Source organism: Sciurus vulgaris (assembly GCF_902686455.1).
Source record: "Sciurus vulgaris genome assembly, chromosome: 5".
Taxonomy (NCBI): Eukaryota; Metazoa; Chordata; class Mammalia; order Rodentia; family Sciuridae; genus Sciurus; species Sciurus vulgaris.
In genome coordinates this window covers 28,340,446-28,359,815 of record NC_136465.1, presented here as the reverse complement: position 1 = coordinate 28,359,815, position 19,370 = coordinate 28,340,446, and the positions used below count along the sequence as shown (strand labels likewise).

Sequence of the window (19,370 nt, the reverse complement as noted above, 5' to 3'; positions counted from 1 at the left end):
TCACCCATGGACTTTAAAAGTAGTTAGCAAGCTGGGATAAAGGTGATGATCAGACCAAGTATTTCTGAAACTTTCTCCATCCAACTTTTGTACTTAAAATGTTCCCACTATTCTTTGTAATATGCTTTTGGTTTTACTAGTCTTTATTGAGGAATTTTAATTCTGATAAGTGAATGCTTCATGTCAAATTTGTTGTACTACTGGGAAAGATGGTTTACTTTTTTAATGTTACCCTTATTACATTCTGGCTTTCTCTCAGGCTTGCAGATGGGTCAAGGGCTGTGGAGAGTGGCCAGAAACCAGCAGCTACAACAGGAAGGCTATAGTGAGCAAGGCTACCTCACCAGAGAGCAGAACAGGAGAATGGCTGCAAGCAACATTTCTAACACCAGTCACCGTAAACAAGTCCAAGGAGGCATTGATATATATCATCTTTTAAAGGCAAGGAAATCTAAAGAACAAGAAGGATTCATTAACTTGGAAATGTTGCCTCCTGAGCTAAGCTTTACCATCTTGTCCTACCTGAATGCAACTGACCTCTGCTTGGCTTCATGTGTTTGGCAGGACCTTGCTAATGATGAACTTCTCTGGCAAGGGTAAGTTAAACCCACCAATATTTGATTCAGATCTCTCTAAACATAATCAGGTTTAATGTTTTTCTTGTATTACGTATGTATTATAAAATAAGTTTTTCACTTTGGCTTGTACTTTGAATAGCACTTTATTAAATAAAACCTGAAAAAATAGAGATAGTTATCATAACAGGCAAATTTGATATTGAAAAAAGAAAGACAGTAGAAAGGAAAATGGAGCAATGACTTTACAGTGAAAAGAGAGGTTGTAAATTTCAATATGTCAGTTTATTGTAAATTAGAAATTTCCAGCTTATTCTAAAAGTACAATAAAGTTCTGAGAATTTATAATTTCAACCTGGAGTCTTCACATCCTTGCTTGTCATTTGTGCTTCCCACGGGTATTCCCTCTGAAGAGCAGGCATACATAAACATCAATAAATATTCCTTAGATGTTAATGGTTTCCAAGGGAGTATATGTGTGTGTTTTTAGTTATATATTCCTTTTTTAATCAAAGGTGCTTGCTAGCATAAACTTTAGCTGGTGAAAATTTCATCTACTTTTTATTTTTTTTAACCACCATTTGATTAACGCAGAAAAAAATTAGAAAGCAAGCGGATAAACATTCTATTTGCTTAAACTTAAAGTGGATAATAGAAATGTTAGTGAATATTATACCAGTTTAAATTAAATTACAAATCTAAGAACATTTGGTAATATAGAGTCTATAATTGAACCTGTTACTTCTTAAATAGCATTACATACTTAAAAAAAAATCATAGGTCCCTGTGATTTGTTTCTTTAAGCTCCTGAAAATGTTACCAAACATAGGAGAATAATTGGCTCTCAGATTTTCTAGAATTCTTTACCAAAGTTTATTTAAGTCTTATTGTTTTAAATGGTATTTTATAATGATAAAGAACATATCTAGAAATAAAAATCTTTTTAAAGCTAAATAATTTCTAACTGGGAATCTAATTGAAGGAATAAATAAGTTAATCTAAATTGTCAAACTTTATTAAAAATGTATTTCCAGTAGTGAGATTTCTTAGACTTCCTAATGTTACATAATTATATTATAAAATTATAGAGGTCATGTCTCAGCTTTTAAATAGATAAAATAATTAGTATGTTATTGTTATTCTTTCAGTACCTTGTCATAGTGAAGGTATTATGTGAGAGGAAATTCTATTAGAAGTGTTTGAAATAAATATAATGTTTACTTACCTATGAATATATGAGGGAATTAAAATACTTTAAAACTAGTTTATCCTTTATAGTCTGTTTCTACATTTTAGCATTCCCCTCAAACTTAATTTGTGTTCCTACATTTGAACTTGAAAAAAAGTTCATTTCTAAGCTTATCTGAACTCAAACAGAATTTTTCATTTGAAGTTTAAATCAGAATGATTGATCTCTGATGGAAATGCTTTCTTTATTGTTTGGATTTTTTTCTTATTAATAAATTGTTTCTATTTGAAATTAAAGGCTGACTGAGTTTTTAACTTTGAATGTGTTGAATATTTATTGATGTTGGGAGATTCTATTGCTTTCACATAGCTTAGTAATAAAACTCAAAAGCTGTGATAATAAAGAATGCTAAAATACTAATAATTTTCTAAACAATTTATTGTAGTTATGATTTTAAAGTCAATGGTTTTATTTAGTTAGTAAAAGTAATGCCGGGGTGTAAATTAACTATTAAGAGGATAGTCTCAAATCAAATATTTTAACCACTTATCCTCACAAATTTTGATGTTTTAGACTACTAAGACAATAACTTTTTTCAGATTTTCCTCTGTGTGTGTGTGTGTGTGTTTGTGTGTTTGTGTGTGTGTGTGTGTGTGAGAGAGAGAGAGAGAGAGAGAGAGAGAGAGAAGGAAAAGAAGGAAATTTGAGTCAGAAATCAATAATGAATATTAGAGGGTAAAACCGTTTTGTCTCAAATTGCAGGTGTTTTGAACACACAAAAATTCACATATTTTGAGGCAAAGACTCCAGAATTTCCACGCATTCATAACAAGATAAAACTTGAGCTTTCAGACAACCTGTAACTATTACCTCTGTACAAAGTTGGAAATCACTATACTACACTAGTCTGCAGAAAATAGTGTATTTTTAGATGCAAATAGTATTTTAGGTTCAATAGACTTTTTAAACAATCATGTATATTGTAATGGTAATGAATCAGTGTGTTTGAAGAACTGTGTTAACAGTTGTGCTTAACATTACATTTTTGATGTATTAAAATTGTAACATTACAGTTACTATGTTTAATTTGTCTGTTAATATATACATTTTTGAAAAAGCAAAAGATTGTTCCCCTGCCCAACAATCTTCCTGCCCAACCCCAAATCCCACTTATTTTTATTTTACAGTAGGGCATAGGTTACCTAATAGATTCCATTTAGCATCTTAATTAAGATTTCTAGCTGTGGAGTAAGACTTATTGTGTTCAAATCCTGCCTGGGTGACTTTGGACAACTTTTTTGTCTTTTTGTTTCTTATTGATTGCACCAACATCAGGATTGTCCAGAGGGCTGAATAAATTAATACAATTGAAATACTTAAAATAGTGCCTAGCATCTAGTAAGCACTGTCAGCTATTTTTACTATTATTTATACTTATTTTAAACTTCAGATAGTACTCGTGAATATTATTATTAATCTTTGTAACTCAGATTTTTAAGTTCTATCAAAATTGCCAAATTTAAGGCATTTATCATATTTGATAAATAAAAATCAAGTATAAAATTATAAATTTTAAACTCTAGAACTACAAGATCTAATTTTATATCATTTAATATTACTATTTTATCATGTTCATGCATGGGAAATTAAATGCAGTAACTTTTTATCTCATTTTCTCTTATTTTTACAGCTTGTGCAAATCCACTTGGGGTCACTGTTCCATTTACAATAAGAACCCACCTCTAGGATTTTCTTTTAGAAAACTGTATATGCAGCTGGATGAAGGTAGCCTTACCTTTAATGCCAACCCAGATGAGGTAAGTGAAAAATGTGAATGTTTGTGTCATGCGAACTTTATTATTATCTTACTGCAGCTTTCTAATATAACAAATTTGCAGGTGAAATAAGTCATTGAACATACCTTCTCAATCACTGAGAAGCTTAGTATTTTAAGTTATTGCTGTATGACATAGTCATTTTCCTTTACTATGTCATGTTCTTCTCTCTGCCTGCTCACTTTGTATGACAGTTTCCACGTGACATATGCAGTCCTCTGCTGTCTCATAGAGATACTTACTAGTGGAGAGTATGACATTTTAGATAATTAGAACATAGAAAATGTTCATCAAATGTTGTCTACTGTATTTTTTGTTTATTATTTCTATTTACTAGTGATGTACTTTTATCATAGGTAATCACAAAGAACATCATTCTAGTTTCCAACATCAGCATGTTATCTTTAATAGATATCTTTAACAATATAATTCTTTGTTGACATAAAAAGTACTTATAGATTGTTATAAAATGAAGAATTTTGTATTGATTATTTAATTATTTCTTAAAATGTAATAATGATCAAAATTCAAAGCTGATTCTTCTACTTTTTTTCCTATTGTCATTTTAATGTATTCTGAAAAAGTTCTGACTTTCAGAATTGTTTAAATATTTACTACACTAATTCTTTGAAATCTAAGTAGAAGTTATTCAATACTCAGAATTAATACTTCTAGGTGGAAAAAATTAGCCAAATTTTTAAAATTTAAAACCAATTTTTAAAATTTATTTATGGAAGTCTTAAGGACTGTTTAGGACTGAGAATGTAGCATAGTGGTGGGGTGCTTAGTTAGCACATATGAGACCCTGGGTTCAATTCCCAGTATCACAAGGAAAAAACACAGGACTCATTAAATTATGCAGCCAATTATTTTCTAAAATTATCTTAACTTTGGTTATTATTAGGGAAATGTTTCTCCCATGTACAATATTTTTTATCTTAAATAGAAATACTGATTTTATAAATATACATATAATACCAGTGGCAGCATTTTTTAAATTGATTTTCACTAATTACATAGTTTCTTTCTTTGTTAAATTTTTCTTGTGCATATAAAAAAATCAAAGTTTCATTGCAAAGATTTATGGTTACACAAATATCATTTGAGTTTTATCCTCACAAATTTACAAAATTTACATATTTTAAAACCTGGTATAATTTTGAAATTCAGGTATTTGTTCTCTTTCCTCTTTCTACTGTTCTAAGAGGTAAGTAGAAATTGATACTCTTAATGAAAACAGAATGATTCTTTGGAAGTTAAAGTTCAAATTATACATTTAGAACCAATAAAATATTGTTTTTAGAACCTAATGATCATTCTTTAGAAAGGCAAATGAATGGATAAATTACCTATCATAAGTTAGGTTTTTTATTATTTTATTGTAAATTTTTCTGATGCTCTTTATTATTGAAAAAAACACTTATTTTTAGTTTATTTTTTATCAAATCCCAGTTATTTTCCTTGTAAACATATAGGAATATGAGCATGTCACCTTTTTGATCTCACACAAGGGCTTATCTTGGGCTTACCTACTCCATTCAAGACATGATCAGAGAATGTCATGGTTTCAGAGACTTCATTGTTTTTATTATTTACAGTAGACATTATTCATTGCTAATTAAAATAGTTCTCATGGTAAATTTTATGACAAGATATATGTTTTGCCTCCATTTTTTGAGGTAATTGAAGAACTGAGGCAGAATTATACCGTGTTTTACTCTAGAATACATACAAATCAGGAGAGGCAGCTGTTGTTAAGCTCCAATCTTCATTGTACCCAATTTATCAAATCATACTGGATCTTATCACAAATTATACTGATGTTGAGAAAAACTGTCATATTTAATTGATATGACTTGAAAATGTTACATTCTAAGGAAAATGAAACTTGGTAAGTACCAAGTTGTAAATTTATAAAATTGAGAAAAGTTGGATGTAACTGCTGATATTGATTATGGTAAGTAGTCATTCCTTGCTAAGAGTATCTGTTTTTAAAACAAATCATAAAGCCATCTTTTTATTCAAAGATTAAATATATTTATATATAAACTTACACATATATATCCTCATACACTAAAATGTGGGAGTTTTAAGTATTCAAATTGAAAAAGCTAGATGTAAAAATATGAGTCCATCTTTACAACTACATATATCAACCTATAGCATTCTTGTTAGTACCTCCTCTAGAGCATTTGGAGGGGAGGCAGAGAAAAGAGGTAAAATTCACATTCTTTTTTTTTTAATCTGACAGTTTTAAAAAAGTTTAAGTCAAAATGTTTGCTAAGAGAGTGGATTGAAATTATTAATTTAAATAAGATTTTTTTTTTGATCATAAGATTTTACTTATCCATCCTACCTTCCATTGCTATTGAGAGTTGGCTGTATTTTCTTTTTCTTTACTCCTTGGCCTGATTTAAAGATATCCTTGAGCATTCCAAAAGTACCAAATTCACCATTTTGAAAGGGCCTTATCGTGCTGCCAAAAGCAGAAACCTGAACCACTCAAAGTGTGTTGTGGTTCCAGAATTCTGATGCTATGCTCTTATAAATATCAATAATTTAGCAGGTGTTTTCTGATAGCAAAATAGAATCCTGTCTTTATCAGAATGCAGTTAGGATACAAATGGGCAAAACAAAGTAATGAAATATATTTAATATGTTCAGAGAATTGAAGGAAAGTGTTTTAGTGACTATCTTGTATATTTTTTGTTACTAATATAAATAATAACCATTTGGTCAATTGTTTACCAAGTCTTCAAATTGAAAAGTAAAAGTTATCCAAAAAGATGTTGTTATGTTGAACTTATCTGTATGACTCATACATTAGCCAGGTCATTAGAATGATGTTTGTCAAGGTTTTGGAGCACTAGAATCAAAGAATATTTTTTGGAAATTGATTTTTCCCCCCACTCACTGGAGCACTGTCATCAGAAATATTATTTTTAGTTCATTTAACTCTGAGCAGTAAATTACTTTGGATGATATGTTTAAATGTAAGTGGTGTTTATTACAGGTTCCTGAGATAAGATGTATATAATTGTTCAGTATTATAAAAGTCTACTTTCCATAATTTCTAGTTTTGTACTTAACATTTTAATAGTAAGCATCATTAAAATATTATAAAAATAAGAATACTTACAGCCACAGGGAACAAGAATCTCCAAAGGACATCGTTCATGTCACCGATATGGGTAACCAAACTCCACAACAACTGCTGGCAGTGGCTCATGGGGTGGGGGAGAACATCTGCACAATTTGTGGTACGACTATCTAGCACGCTGTTGTTATATGCATGATGTTGTGATCTCAGCTGTATGTAATGTCTTGATCTTATGCATGAGCTTGTGTATTTAGTGGCAGATGACCACATTCTTGTAAAGGAATGTGCTGAGACCTGTTTCTATTAAGTCGTATCTCCCCTGCATGTACAAGTTATGTGTGTTGATTTTATTCTACTAGCAGTATTATAATAAAGTAATTTTACTTACCAACCAGTAAGCTATATTTCTTGTGCTATATTTTGTATGAAAACATTTTCTTGACATGTATTTTAAATTTAGAGACTAAAAAACTGGCAATGAATATGATTTAATTTTATTATAGGCTTTTTATTTCTGAAAACATTTTTTACAGTTTTTTTTATATCCTCATTGGGGTTAGATTAAAAAAAAAAGTATTTTCCCCCGTATTCACACAGAAAGACCTACATGCATACTTTTTTGTAATTTACTAAGTTGTTCATAGATAAGCTCCAATATAAAAATATTTTAGTTTGACCTATATACATATTTTAGATAGAAATCAACATGCAATTTATTTTTAAGACAACATATTCTTTTTGTTGTTGGACCTGTTAAAGTGTAAACAAGAAAGTTGTAAGAGTTCTCCATTTTAGAAAGGATCTTAGGAGTTTATACTCAATTCTTACTGATACTGAATCTTCCTGAATTTTTACTTCAATATACGGCAACAAAATGGTCATTACTTCATAGCAGAGTAACAGGGGTGAAAGACACTTTGATTTTTACTCCTAGGGAAAAGCTCTGCCTGATGTTATAAGAATATATAGACAAACATTTCTCAAGTTGTATTCTTTAGAAATACCTACCTTAAAGGAAGTTTCTAAGTCTAATAAAATTGAACCTCATATGTTATGATTAATTGGCTTATTTACAGCATAACTTTTCAAAGCCTTTAATACATTGATGCACATTGTGACTCTTTAAAAGGGAGACGTCATATGTAGAATTATCCAAGTTTATTTGACTATATGTATATATATGTTTTTTGTAAAAGAACATTCCAGGGAACATATATTGAGATACACTACTATAGATTATCTGTAATCCTACTGTGTATAAATGTTAGAATGGTTGAAATACTTAATTTATAACTATCTGATAGAATCTCTCAATGAATCTGTGGATCCATAATTGCTTATTTTTTAGTTTTACCTGTAATATTCTTTCTTACGAAAGTCTGTAGATCTGTAACTATTTTTTTTATGTTGTCTGATAATACCTATTATCAAGAAAAAAAACCTGAGAGTTGTGTTTGAGTCTTGATAGACTGAGGTATTTTTTCATGTTCTCATTTTGATTATGTATCTAATTTGTTAAGAAAGAAATGTTAATTTGGAAAATAAGTGTAGGAAAATAAACCTGAAAGCAATATTAAATTTAAGCAACAACCTGTAGACCCTGATATAAATGTCCATGTCAAATAATTTGAAACTAATAAACGATTCATCATTAAATCCTCAATATCTCATTCTCTTTCTCTATTAAATCTAAGTAGCTCCTGTTTCACAAGATGCTTTTTATGTTAGAAAATGTACTGCCTTGTGAGATTTTATTCTTAGGTCTATATATCTAGAAATTTTACTTTATCATTCTACCAAAAGTAGATTAATTTCTCAGGACTAAACTTACAAGTAGTAGTAGAATGTGAACCAGAACAACAGTGAGATGTATGTTCTCTGAACAATGACTGTGAACATAAAGAAAGATAAATACAGACTCCTAATTCTTGGCTATTATTTAGAGTCTATTTAGGAATAATTTAGTTCTCAATTGCCCTATACTATGCTGCTTCATTCAACAGTTCCATGGTTTGTTGCTTGCCACACTCACTTCTGCCTATATATATGGCTAGGATATTTTTTACTGTAAGCAACAGAACCTAAGCTAATAGTGACTTAGACCATATACATTTGTTTATTTCAAAAGGGTTCTGGAAGTGGTTATCCCAGATTAATACAGTGATCTCATTGTGGGCCCACAACCTATTGACTTTTACCTCTTGGTAGCAAGATGGCTGTCATAGTTCAAAAATATCACATTCTCCAGTGATACTCTTCACAGCACAAAAAAAGGGTGGAAAAGAAGCTCTTTCTTTACATTCCTTAAATGTACTAGGTTAAAAGATTTTTCCAGAAACCTTCAATATACTTCTTCTCATTTCCTTGTGAGTAGAAGTGAATCACAATTACATCAACACTCCTGGACTAATAGGGAGCAGAATAGGAAGGATTACATGATTGATTTAGACTGATAGATTGATTTAGTAACCACTACTAAGATGCTAGAAAAGTGGGAAATGGCATATGGGAAGGCATCCGAGCATCCATAGCATCAATTTAATTAGTGATCACTTGCAAAATTTGTGATTCTGTCTCCCTTATTTTTGGTTTCTGTTGGGTCAGAGGTATGAGGACAAGTAGTGACACCAGAAGCACAGCCTTTTGAATTGGCAGCTAACTCTTCCTTTTTACCATTTTAAATCATCTGCCATTGAGCAAACAGACAAAAAAGAAGGGAGATGGTTATGTTGTGCTTGAAGCTTCATTACCAGAGGGAAATACCTACTACTGCACAGTGAGGAAAAAGAGAACAGAGATAGAATTCAAGAGATGCCTTAGAGTTCCTTTTAATATGACTGTATTTTATGACAAAAATAATTTTTTAAAAATTCACGGTAGGCCTATGTGATCCCATTACTTTGTCTCCTCATTAGAGAAAGAACCTCAACCAGCTAAGTTGCAGTAGCATTCCTCGTCTCAAGAGTTAAATATAGCTTATTCTAAGCTAATCACATTAATTCAATTCCCCCCTGGCTTCTATGACATTCATATAATCCAGTTCTGACTCATGAGATTAGGAATGTAAGATTTTCCAGGTTGTAAAAAGAAACAAAAGGAAGTAGTATTGAGTGTGTATGTGTGTGTGTGTGTGTATAGGCATGCACAACTCTGGGCATTGGTGTATGAGTCCAATGATAGAACCACTTGCAGCCATTTTGCAGTCACGAGGGGTATTAGAAACACAGAATAGAAGATTAGAAAGAAAAAATTGGGTCTGAGTTGCCATTCTTGAGCCCAACAACCCTAGGGCCCTATTAGTTTGGAACTTCTTGTTTTACAAGATAATTTTATTTTAAAGTAAATTTATCCCTTTATTGATTTTGAATCAGGATCTCTATTGTTTATAACACAAATCAGCCTGATATATTATTATTATCATTATTACCCAAACTTATAGGAGTTTGATATGTAATCCTGAATGCAGATTATTTTTTAAACATTTCTAATTGGAAAATGAAATTAATTTATCCCCAGATTTGCTGATGAGAATTTAATCAGAGAAAAAAGAGCTAATTAACAATGAAGAGAGTCCCTCACCAAAAACAGCTTAACTAGCTTCTAAGAATTCTTTATCCAAAGGTGCTAAAATGTTCATGTTCATTGACCAAGCCTCTTCTGCTTGATCAGCATTAGTCAAAGTGCAAAATTATGCCCCTTAGACACTAAATATCATTCTCTGTCTAAACAAATTAATAATTTGAACCAAAAGGTTACAGCTAGTCAAATCTTGCTAATCTGGAGGGTTTTTTTTTTTTTTTACTTCTTTGAGGGTAAGGTAGTATAAGTGAATATGTATATATGAAGGCATGAATATGTGTATTTATCTGTCTATCCACCCACCTATCTCTTTTTTAATATGCTCCATGAGGTGATTTTATGGTTAAAAGGGCAACTTTATCCTGTGTCTATTAGGTCAATTTTATATTACTTGCCCTAAGCATACTCTATTCCGGCCACTTCCTCCTCCCTTGTTTCCAGTAGTCATTGCAACATGTGGTTTAGAATCAGTCCACAGAAAGATTTGTGGATTCCAGGTAAACCTTTCAGAAGAAGCTTAAAAGAGACAAATTTCCCATAGTTTATTCATTGGTCAAACCACCCAATGGATTTTGCTTTTGTTTTCCCAGAATGCTATGAAATACCAATATGCTTGCTACCTTACTAGGTATGAATCTTTAGAAGTAAAAGTTATCTGAAATTAGTAGACAGTGTATTAATGAACAATGTGTTGATTACAGAACTGAGATTTTTTCTTCATTTAAATTGTTACCAGTTTAGAGACATTGTAATATTAGCTTAAGTATTTTAAGTATATTTCAAAGAAAAATCTATTTTCCTTTTGTCTTTATCATATACTACCTGACCACTTTGATAGTCCAAAATGATTTCTTCTATCTGATGTAACCACAGCTTCAGTGCAACTTAATGTCACTGTCTAGATTTAATGTCTAAGTTAGGAGTCTCTCCTATATGTCTTTTCTGAGTTTAGCAGTTGTTACTACCACTGTCAGAGTACGTGTCACTGCAAAGTATGACAGTAGTTCTTCAATTATTGAATGTCGTCAAGTCTAAGTTAATGGATACCATCAACTACAGTTTTTAAATTATAGGAATAGGAAAGAAGCACTACACTAAGGGCATTTTTTTAATCATAATGTAATATACATTTATCCATAAGATTTTGTCATTTTTCCTTCTTACATATCAAAATTTTTAGAGCTACCTTTTTTATAATCAAAATTTTAATTATGATGTATTTTAGGCCACCAACAGTTAAATATAGCATAAGAGTAATATGCTGCTTTTGATTATATGAACTAATGACACTGATCTTTTAGAATTTATAATTTGAGGCATTTCAAGGTATATTTGGTTTTATCTGCCCTTTGTGTTTAATCTAACTCATAGAGTTATAGGGGTTGTATTATTTTCTTTTTTTCTCTTAGATGAATTAAATAATTCTTAAAAGTTTATAGCTTCTCTTGAATGTCAGCTGAGAGCTTTGTACACTAAGTTCAGATATTCTTTCAACAAATATTTATTATCTATGCCTCTTACAAAGTTTCATGACTTAGATTTGGAGCAAATTATTTAAACTCTCGGTGCTTCTGTTGATTCTTCTTTAAAAAGGGTACGATAAGAGTACGTATAACATGATGCCATAAAGATTTAGTGAAACAGACATGTTAAATTCTTAGTGCTTCTAACTGCTCACCAAAATGGGTCTAGGTATTTATACTAGAAGTACAACTACAACAACTTAAAATTTGAAGAACCAGATGCTGGTTTAGGCCTTGGAGTTTTAGAACTTTTAGATTCTATTAGATAACTATCTTGATACCTGAGTACTAGTCCTTCATGAGGGGTGTATTGGTCCCACAAAAAATCTCCAAGCTTTAGTGATACCCTTGCCTTTAATTGTATTTCCTGACATATGATGAATTATCTTTTGTAGGTGCAATGAACATTTTGTTTCAATAATGATGCCTAGTTTAATCTTTTTAAAGACATTTTAAATAATAATTAGGTGTCCAAAAATTATGTCCAAATTAAAACATGTGTCTCGGCTCAAATGGTGTTAGCAGGAATAGACACTTTCATTACATGAATAAATGTATATATACATTGGCAGTGAAAGTACCATTTAAGCCTCAACTTGCTTTTCTTTGCTTGTCTGCTGTTAAGACTTAAAAAAAATAGTTATTTAAAGTGTCATATGTTTTCTTTCATATGTGGAAGCTAGAGAATAAAAAGAATCTCATGAAAACTGGAAGGCGATCAGGGAGAAGGATGAAGGGAAAGCAAGGAGAGGTTCTGAAGAGTGAAATTGATTCAATTATGTACATGCATAGATGTGCCACAATGAAACCCCCTATGTGCATAATTGATATGCACCATAAAATTTTTAAATAATTGTTCATTTCACAATTGTTTCAGAGCTGTTAAAATATTTATAAATATGCATATTAAGATAATGTGATTAAAAACTATACCTTATTTGTAGTGAGCTACATAGTTTTATAACATTGCAAATGCAGTGTTTGTGTGATTTTTGTAAAGTGGAAATTCTAAATTAGCTAACATCAGTGTTGAATATATTACATTATCATTAGTTTCAGTTGTTATTAATTGTACCTTAATAGAATTTTATTTCCATATTTTAATTCTAATGCTTTCTTCCTTCCACTTTAGAGGCAGGTTAAAGATAGAAGACTTTTTCCAAGAATCTTGCCTCAACTAATAGCAATTTTCTCAGTAATAATTATAATAATTATTGTTACATTTAATTCTTACTGGTAATTTATCATTTGTGAAGTGACTTCATCTCTGTCATCTTATTGATGCATCCCAGTGACAAGTGTTCCTGTTTTGGGAGCTATTATTTTTCCCAGATGTGACTCATTTTTTTGTTTGAAACTATTAGAATAATTAATATGACTTTTAATTATTTATTTAAAATTTTAGGTAGGGAGGTTCATATATTTTGTCTCAAGTCATGGCTTTCTCTCTCTTGAAGAATAAACAAACATCTGTCCCACATCTCTCCTCCAGTTTATCTAGATTCCACTGGAGGAGATTTCTCATTTTTATTTTAACTGTCCTACGTTTTTGTGAGATTTCCTGTTGATTTCTAGCTACAAATAATATCAGGTATATATGTGACTGTACTTAGTAATTCCTCAGCATTCTGAATAAATAGTTCCCAGAAGCTTCTAAAATCCTTGCTAATTTGAACATGCATAAACAAAATGATTCTTCCCACATCCTGCATACATCTGAATAATAAAATTCTTCATTATCTTCCAGATGAATTGTGATGTTATGATTCATTGCAGTAACTATAGTAAAGGGAATTAGCTACAGGACATTGATGCATTCTCTTCTCATGATTTTCTTTTCTCCCACATGTGTGTGGACAGTGACTGTTCTTTGTTCTTCATAGGGAAAAGAAGAGACTGAGATCTGCAGTTCAGATTTCAAGCTGACGTCAAAATTCCCTTTCCATTTAGTTCTGTGTATTACAGAGTCTTCCAGTGCATAACTTAGTTATGGGTACCTATATAGAAGGAAAACATATTAACCTCATAAACTAATCTTTCTATATTTCTTTTTTGGTATTGCGGATTGAACCCAGGGCTGCTTAACCACTTAGCTACATCCCCAACCCTTTTTAATATTTTATTTAGAGACAGGTCTCACTAAGTTGCTGGGATTGGATTTTTTTAGATTTTTTTTTCTTTTTAGTTATACATGACAGTAGAATGTATTTTGACATATCATATATACATGGAGTATAACTTCCCATTTTTGTGGTTGTACATGATATGGAGTTACATTGGTCATGTATTCTTATATGAACATTTGAAAGTTATATCTGATTCATTCTACTGTCTTTCCCATTCCCACACCCGCTCCTTTCCCCCAATTCTGCCCTATCCAATCCAGTGAACTTCCACTCCTTCCTCCCTGCCGCCTATTGTGAATCAACATCCCATGTCAGAGAGAACTTTTGGCCTTTGGTTTTTTGGGATTGGCTTATTTCACTTAGCATGATAGTCTCCAGTTCCATCCTGATTCTCCTGACTTGTAATGCCTCCCGAGCTGCTGGGACAACAGGCATGCGCCACCGTGCCCTGCCTACATAGTACAACTTTAAAAACTTGGGGGTGTTAAGAAACCCAGGCCCATCTGCTCACTATTTAAAAACTAATACTAAGAAGATGAAAGTTGTTGGGAAGGACATAATCAAAATTATTTGAAGATGGACACCCTGAGAAGATGGGGAGAAACTATCATCCCTGCCGACCCCCACGCAAAGACCATTTTGGGAAATCCAGGACTATAAGGACTTTTATAGGGAGGGAAAAAAGGTACACTGACATAATGTGCAGGAAGGCTAGGTGATGAGTGGGCTTTTCCTCATCCAGGGCATGTATCTTTTTTCTTAGGAACATTGCAAAGTACCTTGATCTCCTGGGCTAATTTCTAAAATGCTGTAGACAAATAGATTTTTTTTCTCCCCACCCCACCTGCTTCTCTTTTCTTGGTGCTGAGGATCAGATCCAGAACCTCAAGCATACTAGATAAACTCTCTGTCACTGAGTTATTCATCCAGCTCCAACACATGATTTTTCTACAAGTTAAGCATCATTTTATGCATTCTGATATAAGGTGAAGGTCAGTAGATGTTCTGGGTTCTATAAAGAAAGATTATTCAATTTCAAAGATTGATCATTTCCATGCAGCTTTTCTTTGGAACTTAGAATGCAGGGCAAAAGGAGGAGCTGAAACTGCAAAAGACAATGCACAAAGGAGTAGCCATTGTTACAGGCATAACTTTTTAACTTTGAATCTAGTTGCTAGATTAGGAATAACAATTATCATTATGAGCATCTTAAATTATCATTAATAAAATATGGAGAATTTTTAAATTTTCTCTTTTGAAGTTTTGATAATTTTGGTTTGTAAAACAAATTGTAAATAGATTAACAGGGAAATAAGCACATAAATTTATCAAGGTGCAGAAACATCTGAGCCATATACAAATTGTGAGAATCAAAGAAAGGGCCAAATGCTTAAGCTTATTTTGAGCTACAGAGAGAAGTAGGGTCATGAGGCTGGGGAAGGTGATGACCTGTTATGGAATGGTGACAGAAAGAAAACACACCCAACTGAGGTTGTCTTATTGTGCAGGTAAAGTCTCCCAGGTAATATTCATCTGATTACCACCCGTGGTTATCTCTACCAGGTGTCAGACCCTCAGTTGCTTCAAATGAAAAAATCCTCTTTATTTTACTGCATGTAAAAAACAAGGTATTGATATTTTATTTGCAAATAAATCACCAGATAAATTATTCTCAGCCATTCAAATTTTGTGGACTTTTTATTTTACTTCCTTAACTATTGAGCACATATTCTCTGAGTAAACAGGAAGAGTGAGAGCTGTTGAACTGAACAAAATAGATTTTGTATTTATCTTAGCAATTCTGAAATCCTGTAAAAGAAGAAATCTTATCAGAGCAGTCATCTTAATCATTGTTGCTTCTGTATTTAAAGTAGACAATGAGAATACTCCTAAGAAGACAATAGCAGGCCATGTTCTGATATGCTATTTGTTACTATGTAGAAAGTGAAATTTTCATTACATGTCTTATCTCTTAATTTTCACATTACTTTTACTGTGAAAACACTTCATTTCAACTAAATTTTATTTGTTCATTTCACTGTAATTAAAATGTATATGTAAAAATTAATATATCAGTTTTATATTGAAAGGAAGATTAGAAATCTAGATTGAACTATTTTATAAATATTTATTGCTAAAATTTAAGAGTTGTGATTTTTAAAATGTCCTTTTAAAAAATAAAATTAAATGCAATGTCCAGTTTCTTTCTGTTAGTGTTCTGACAATAGGTTTATCATGATACTGGATTTTGCATTGTATAAAAGGACAAATTTGAACGAAACAAGCTAAATCAATTTTTTTCAAAAATTTCTTTACTAAGCTGTTCTCTAAGAAAACAATTTAAGAATATTTCCCTCGTATGTGATGGCTTTGTTATGTTAGTGATCTCCTTTTTTGACATGAACTGTTACACAATGTTCCTGCAGGGTATCTGTGCTAGTAGTCAGTAGAACATACTTTTCCATTTGGCTTTAAGTGCCTAATTTTTTTAGAATGCATTCTATTCCCAAATATATATTTACTGGTTTTAAACATATATGATAGATTTTACGGAATTTTAACATGAGAGATCAGGACTGATTCATATTGACTTTTCCTGGATTCTTATTGCTGCTCAGCACCATTATAGTTTATTACTAGTGGATTCCATTATACCCCCCACCATTGCTAATAGAAATCTTCACTGCTTTGCACAAGGATCCAGATCAGCTCTCTTTTCAATCCCTTTCCAAATGGATATTCTCCCTAAGAAGGAAACCAACATAGGCTGTTTTCTGCTTTTTACTTTCTTAATATATCTATTGTTAGAAATACCAACATGCCCCAAGAAATCAAACATGCTCTGGGTGAGCAAGGCAAACTTTACTTCCGTTGGAAGGGCAGAACCTGGCTAGCCAAGCACACATGGGCAAGCAGACCACAGGGCTCCCCCTTACTCTAGTAAGAGGAGTTTGGGGTTACAATCTACACCATTAGCTAATTTTAAAATTGAGGTGGGCAAAGGGAAGGACTATAGTTATAAATGGCTACAATTGAATCTTGACATCCCAATTAAGCCTAAATACCATATTCTGAAAATGATCAAAGTTTTTATTTCTCACACTGCCTCTAAACCAGTGCTGTTCCCTGTCCTCCTGGCTTAGAAAGCATTTTGTACTCCAATGGTATTTTTCTGTCTTTTCCCCTGCTCCCATTTATCTGTGTTGCCACTCCTGCAGAGAAATAGTTTTCCTGCTTTTTCTTCCTCATTGACTTTTTTTGTATTCTGACATGCATAGGTCAAAATAATTTTGACAAATATTCACTTTCTCTTTTTGCCTGTTAATTTTATCACTTATCTTTTCCTTTTGTACTAATAAATTTTTAAAGCAAGTGGACTTTACTCAGTTTCTTTATCTTGACCTCTTCTTTAGCTTTCTACTTAGACTTGAACCTCCACTACTGAATGGAAAGAGACTTGTTGAAAGTCACTACTTTCTTTTCTTCAGTTCACTAAACCCAGTGACCTCTATTCCCATGTTTGTCTCCCATATTTGAGCTATCCAAAGGAAAAGGTAAGTTAGCTGTTTCTTCTGCTAGGCACTTCAGAATCTTCACATTAGCTATCCAAGATTTTTACTGATTAGGAAACTGAGACTCAGAAAGATTGAGTAAATTATTTATGTCACATCATCATTTACTGGCAGAGCCATGTTTGAGACCTCTTCTGAAAATTATGCTCTTTCAACTCTACTATGTAGCTATATTTACTCCCTTTTTTGAATCTCAAAGACTCTTGGCCTCTAGGACCTTATTCTACTCTTTTCCTCTTTTTTACCACCTCCCCTGCTGATCCTTCTTAATCAAGATCCTTAATCGATATCTCTAATCCTCACTTCTTTCTCTACATCTTGTTACATTGCCAACTGCTTATTATGCCTTTCTGGTTTTATCTATCATCACCTCCAATTCAACCTAACACTAAATTTATCAGTTTTCTTCAAATCAACACCTTCTGTAATTTCTTTTTTTTCCTTCTCCCTATCAGTCTTTTTTTTTTTTTTTGGTCAAACAATTCCCTCTTCATCAAGCTAGAAACATCAGTTATCGTTTGTTCTTCATTATTGTCTGTCAAGCATATTTGTCAAGTACCCGCACCTCTTTTCATTTATGGAATATATGGAGTTTTTAAAATATATTTTTAGACCCTATTATTTCTTTCCTATTTCTACTGTTTGTCCATGCTTTCAAACAATTGTAGTAGCCCACTATCTAATTTATCTTCTATTATTTCTTTTTATATTAGAGTGGTCCTTCCTTATCCATAGAGAATACATTACAAGACTCACAGTGGATGCCTGAAACAATGGATAGTCCTGAGCCTGCATATACTGTTTTTTCCAATGCATACATATTTACGATAGTTTACCTACAAGTTAGGCACAGTAAGATATTAAGAAAAATAATAGAACATTTATAGCAATATATTGCAAAAAAAAAAAAAAAAAAAAGTATGTGACTGTGCCCTCTGGCCCAACATATTCTATTGTACTTTCTCCTTTTCACTTGAAGGAAGCACTTTATGGTTTCTCTTTGACTTATCTGAGTTGTTGGCATTATTTCTCCTGGTCTTTGTGGTCATTTTTAATAACACAGGTTATTACAAACAAGCACTATGATACCATGACAGTAGATCTGATAGCCAAGATAGCTACTAAGTGACATATACAGTGAGTATATGAAGCAGGTGGGATGGAGCCAGGACAGCAGGAGATTTCATCATGCTACTCAGAATGGTGCACAGTTTAAAACTTATGAATTGTTTACTCCATAATTTTGCATGTAATATTTTCAGACTGCAGATGACTGGGTAACTAAATGAACAGAAAGCAAAACCACAAATAAAAACTACTGTATTGTCAAATTTATATTGTAGGTTATTGCTTCATCATGTTAAAAATCCTTCAGGGACTTCCAGTTACATATGGATATGGAATAAAAATCTTACCTTAAAATTCAGCACTATTTATACTATAGTCCAGTTCCAGACTTATTCTCAAACTCAAGATATTTCCCCTTGTCCTGAAAATAGACTAAGTTTTATGTTATATTGCTTTTGCTCACATAATACAATATTAACAGAAGTTTTTCTCCAGTGTTCCCCTCATTCAGAGCTATCTGAACTCTTATCTTTCCTTCAGACCTATCCAAATGTCCCATCTTGTTGTGATTTTTCCTTTTATTGAACTATTGAAATTGTTATTTTTCATACCCATTCATTTAGGGCATGCCTTTTATCATCAATTTGTCACATTGTATATTCAAGTTATTTGTGTACCTGTCTCATCACCACAAACTTTAAATTTTCCTGGGGCAAGATTCTGTCTTACACTACTTAGTGTCTATCACTGAATACCACATACTTAATACCAATGTTTAACATAATTTTAAATGGAGATATGGG

General features: G+C 32.0%; 2 protein-coding genes across 2 annotated transcripts in view; one reads left to right on the top strand and one right to left on the bottom strand.

Moving 5' to 3' along the window:
• CEP44 (centrosomal protein 44) overlaps positions 1–6,830 on the bottom strand; it is a 51,944-nt gene extending 45,114 nt beyond the window's left edge. Inside the window, exon 1 of the mRNA XM_079142697.1 lies at positions 6,739–6,830. The gene's annotated coding sequence lies outside the window, so the exon portion shown is untranslated. The remainder of the gene's footprint in view (positions 1–6,738) is intronic.
• Positions 1–19,370, top strand: part of FBXO8 (F-box protein 8) — a 44,606-nt gene that overhangs the window by 16,940 nt on the left and 8,296 nt on the right. Inside the window, exons 2-3 of the mRNA XM_079142700.1 lie at positions 260–596; positions 3,455–3,581. Of these exons, the coding sequence (XP_078998826.1) occupies positions 268–596; positions 3,455–3,581 (456 nt within the window). The 5' untranslated portion in view covers positions 260–267. The remainder of the gene's footprint in view (positions 1–259; positions 597–3,454; positions 3,582–19,370) is intronic.